The 5,371-nt window shown below is 34.9% G+C and overlaps 1 protein-coding gene across 2 annotated transcripts in view; it reads right to left on the reverse strand.

Moving 5' to 3' along the window:
* Positions 1-2,442, reverse strand: part of LOC106936761 (uncharacterized) — a 10,135-nt gene extending 7,693 nt beyond the window's left edge. The window contains exons 1-2 of one of the 2 annotated variants that reach the window (XM_015017969.1): positions 2,280-2,442; positions 555-728 (exon numbers count right to left, since the gene is read on the reverse strand). Coding sequence is in view for 1 of the 2 variants with exons in the window: in XM_015017961.1 (XP_014873447.1) it covers positions 2,280-2,305 (26 nt within the window). In the remaining variant the exon portion in view is untranslated. The remainder of the gene's footprint in view (positions 1-554; positions 729-2,279) is intronic. The other variant, XM_015017961.1, reaches the window with a different exon arrangement.
* Between the last annotated feature and the right edge of the window lie 2,929 nt (positions 2,443-5,371).

A 5,371-nucleotide genomic window follows, 5' to 3' on the forward strand; every position in this document is an offset into this window, starting at 1 on the left:
CCCCCTGCAATGACACGGCGCCCCCCCAAGGGGGCGCGCCCCACAGTTTGGGAACCTCTGATTTAAGTGATTACGAACACACCGAGTGGGTGGAGGTATAATGTTTGACAAACGTCCGGTACGATGGCGGAGGTTTTTGGAAACTGATTTTTTTCCTTCACCACTTTTTGAAAGCTAAACAAGCTACGTGAAGCTGATACCCCACCCACGTCAAAAAAGTCCACACCTGGTTTTATTCCATACTACTACTTTTTTTCTTCAATAGTTTCCCCATTTTAGATCTTTTTACATTTTTTACGTAATTTTGCATTTAAAAAGTACGATTAGTTTTTAATAGCTTACATGTCCCACTGACAAGGAATATCCAATATCCAACTTGAAAACAACTTCGCTGCAGTAGATTTAACGGCACAAACGGAGCACTAATGAAGTAGTCCACTTTGGTTTGTTTTGGAGCAAGATGGGGGGGGGATGGTGACGTCATCGGCCAAAATTACAACTTTTAATACTTCAGAAACTGAAACTGCACAAACGAAATTTTTAACGGCACACACCTGCACAAACGGAGCACCAACCACTCAGACTATTTGCTGGAGTTTTTGACGTGGGTGGGGTGTCAGCTTCACACAGCTGACAAAGCTTCAGAGAAATTTACTTTCGCTTTCTGGGAAGCGGTTGGCTTACAGTAACTCCAAAGTCTATAAATCCGCTCTGCAGTTCACAAACAACTTTAAAAAAAAAAAAAAAAAAAAGAAGAGAGAGAGATTATTAAAAGCTTCTGTTGTACGAATGAAAACCAAACGAAAGTGAAGCACGGAATTATTTAAGATACAATAAGACAGGTTAGTTTAGTTTCTGAAGCATCAGCAGTCTAATTTCTTAAAGGCTCATAAATGCCAGGGAAAAAAAGCTTTCTAAGAAAACCTGTTATTCTATTGTGCTGAGTCAGCAAGTCTATTGATTGTGGAAACCTGGAACGAAATATATTTCCTTTAGAAACTATTTCTGACCAGAACAAAAGGGCGGCGCTGACGTACAGCTAGCAAAGAAGACAGTTATCTGAGACTGAAGATTAGACTAAACCAGCTCAAATGTCCTCAAAGGGCACCGATAATGAACAGTGTGAAAATAACAGTTTTTACTCTACAGCAGTCACGGAGAATTTAATTATCAGATATTTCAAATTAAATTCTGCTCGGCAGTTGTTATGCCGAGCGGGCACGCGCGTGCCCTGTCGGGGGAGCGCGCATCGCTCTGAACTGTCTCGTGAGAAAACGGACTGAAATATATGACAGAAGAGTCAACTTTTAAAGATATTCGTAACATTATCATGTTTCTTAACCATGTAAGCCCTAACACGGTGGGTTTTATTTCGCAAATGAATTTAAATAAATGTATGAAGACATATAATGTATGGATATTTATATACAGGTGTAAATATTTATTTAAATTCATTTGCGAAATAAAACCCCCCGTCTTCATATATATATATATATATATATATATATATATATATATATACATATATATGTATGGAGACATATACGAGTCGAATGTTTTAGTCAGTGTCTGATGAACATGTTCTCCGCTATGTTTGCAGTTCCTCGCTTTTTTTTTAACACCACAATAGATTAACGCATGAACAGAGAATATAGGGCCTGTACGTATATCACTCTTAAGTCTTTTAAAATAGGAGATGTTTTGTTTTGTTTTTTGGCAATATGATTTCGGCGCCTGCCAATATCTGCACGGTCTATTTTCCCTAATTTTGGTCCTATTAATATGAAATCTATACTAGTAGCTCAGAGGAGAAGTGTCAGTATGTAGAAAAAGTGAAATCCCTCTTAACTTATTTCTCCAAGTTAGCCGGGGGACGCATCTTTTGGCAAAGCAAGTTATTAGCCTGCCAAAATTTGCGTGCCCTGTCTATTTTCCCCAAATATTGACTTATTGATATGAAATATGATTGGTATGAGTTTCATATCAGTAATTACGAATATTTTCATAAGTTGCCTCTTCAGTCATGTATCAATCCATTATCTCATCAATATGAGACAGTTTCGAGCGATGCGCGTTCCCGTAACGCGCGTAACCTCAGTGCGGTTATTTCGAACTGCACGAAATAACCGGATTTCGTTGCCACAAAATGTTTTTAACTAAATAAAAATTGATATCATTATAAATGTTTTACATTATATCCCCAAGAATAATTTCTACACGTGAAGATCCATCCGCATTCAGTCACATGCATGCAGCCAGAGGTTAAAGTTCACACTTACCTGCGAAAAAGGAGCCTAACCAGCATACAACCTGTAGGGATGAAAAATCATCCGAGACCCGGGCGGTCCTCCACTTCTTTAACCCGTCACGGACAAGAGAACCACGGAGGAACTGTGTGAATACGGAGTTTCAGGGTCTGAAATCTACTTACTCAAATCTGAGTTTACTGTGGCAGGCCGTTTTAACATAAAATCCCTTTCACCACCTTCCAGATGTCTGAAGCTAGATGTCTTGGTAAATTTGGGACATCGCTAATTATATTTTCACAAGACAAAGTACCAAATTTTAGATATTTCTAATTAAATTCTGACGAGTATAAATGACGTCAGATTTGCTATTAAGTTGTATGGAAGCTTTAATTCAAGATATTTCACCATTTGATACATATATTTCAACTAAAATTGTGACTAGGCATAAAGTAAATAAAATATATCTCACTTTTATTTTGTACTAGTTATGATTCTAAGTAAGAATGTATTGAATGACTCCATAATTCAAGATATCTTAAAGGTTTTATATAAGAGATTATGGATTTGACTAATATTGCAGATAGCTTGAAAGCAAATAGCGACTAGACAAAACTAAATTAAAGATATGTAGACCTGCAATTTTAACTAGTCAAAATTTATTTTAAAATCAATTACAGACATCTTCAATTACGTTTTTTTTTTATTTCAGATATCCTGCATTAACATTCTGAACAGTCAGAGAGACATACTGATAGTTTGAATTTGCATAGCCATCCAGTCAAAATCTCATTGAAATTACAATGAAACAATGAACTTTCTTTATTTTATTTTTTTAATGAATAAAGATTTTTTACAAGGCACCATTTTCAGCTTGGGAAAGAGATGACAGCAGCACTTTTAGCTTTCCAGAGCCGTTTTTAAATACATTGTGTTTGTTGGAATAAGTAGAAAATTATTTGGAGATTTCTGAAGCAATCTTAAAAGTCCGTTAATTTTTGCGATTTCTATACCGCTGAACTCTCTCTACTTTGGCATTTTCTGACAATTTGGTTTCGATATCTACAAAGTCAGAGGAAACCGATTTTATGATACAATGGCCTGCCATACCGCTGGAAAAACCCGTTCTGGTCTGCTGATAGATCAGAACATAGACATGTTTGAGTAGACGCCGCATGTACTTGCGGGAGGCCGCCATCTTGGAAAGGTCTCCCACTCGACTCAGCGTAAATAACTCGCTGAATACTGCAGTGATTTTCACGTCTTTGCTGCAAACCCTATACATGTAACAAGATGTATAGCGACACATATTTTTTATATATATTTTTGAATTGAATTGACACGACTCGTATGACGCATATTTATATCTCACTTTTTTTTCTTTGGAAACCTTTATTGATTCCAGTCATCTTTACAAGCATGGAACACAATATACTTGAAACTAATTTGTTCGTTTTACTATTTTTTATTATTTATTTTTTATTAAAGCTCCAGACAACTTTACTTCCTAATCTATTGCTATTTGTAGTAAAAATAGCAGTTAGCTTAGAGCCAAGTGTGGGAAGGGACAAACAGACAAAAACACTGTATAAATAACATCTACCCAATCACTGTATGTGGGCAGTACTACATATTTTGTTTAAGCTGAATCACAGATAAAATAAGAAATTTAGATTTTTTTTTATTATTATTGTTATTATTGAGCATACTTTACTTATGTGGTTCAGACTGCTACAGAAAGGTTGCTTTCCCAGCAAGTAAGAGAAAACAACAGAAGTCTGAAAAGATTTTGTCTCAATCAATTTCTACTTCTTTACAATATGTGATGCTGGGTTTTGGCTTACTATGGTTCTGCCTTAAATCAATAATTATTTCTTTAGTTTTTGATGCATTCAGGAGGGGAAGAAAACTGTCATCACACCAAGCAACTGAAGATGAGAGCAAAGGGCCATGACTAACCTTCTCGCCATGAAGGAGAGAGAGACAGAGAAAGAAGAGGTAAGATTTTAATTCAGTGTGTGATTTTATTTAACTATCTTTGTATAAGACAGAAAGCAGTGAAGGTTGTAACCAAATCTCTGATCAGGGAAAGTCAGTGGATGGATGAACATTTCTGCTGTGTGCTTTAGAACTAGGTTAGACTGCCAAATGTGAAAACGCAACAGAAAGTATTTGATGATTTTTGACATTTTTTAAGTCTTTGTCCTCTTTCCATACAAGTTCTGTGGAAGATGTAGCTTGCAGACAAAAGAAGTGACACAAGGGGGCGCGCTGGAGCTACAAAAACCATGAGCTTCAAAGGAACTTAAATGTTCTCAATTTCATATACACACACACACACACACACACACACATATATATATATATATATATATATATATATATATATATATATATATATATATATATATATATATATATATATATATATATATAAAGTCCACTTCTAGGAATAAACATTTATGTCAATCACTTACCGTATTTTCTGTTTATGTCCTTCACATAAACATTTTGTCAGAATGTCAAAACACTACTAGTAGAATGACTCAGTGAGTCATGATGACACACAACTACCCACATATTCACTGTTTTGATTGGTCGTACAAGAAACCTAACCTTTCCTGTTCTATTGTAACAAAGGCCTGACTAAATAATAGACTCACCTCCACCCTGTAATTTTAGATTAAAAAAGGTGGAGTACATTCCACCAAATTTGAACATTTGATGGGGGAAAAAAATCAAAGTTTGAGATTGATTTCAGAAATTTTCTAAAAAGAAAGCAAAAAAGGAACTGATTAGAACTTATTATTATTATTAAACCCAGACAATGAAATGTCTGAGCTTAAAAAGTAAAAAATCTGTTAGAAAAAATGTAGAAGTTTTGAGATTATTTTTATAAACCTTCTATAAAAAAAATACAAGAAAATTTCTGAGTTTGGAAGATAAAATGTGCTAGAAAAAACATATAGATATGTGGAAATTTTCCAGAAAAATCAAGGGCCTTTCTGAGCTTGAAAAGTCCAAAATTTGCTAGAAAAACTTTTGAAATTCTGAGATTATTCTCAGAAATTTTCTAGAAAATAATTATGACATTTCTGTGTTTGAAAAGATGAAAAGATGAAAAG

The sequence above is a fragment of the Poecilia latipinna genome, unplaced genomic scaffold (genome assembly GCF_001443285.1).
Source record: "Poecilia latipinna isolate Pla-1442-1.1 unplaced genomic scaffold, P_latipinna-1.0 Scaffold77, whole genome shotgun sequence".
Lineage (NCBI taxonomy): Eukaryota > Metazoa > Chordata > Actinopteri > Cyprinodontiformes > Poeciliidae > Poecilia > Poecilia latipinna.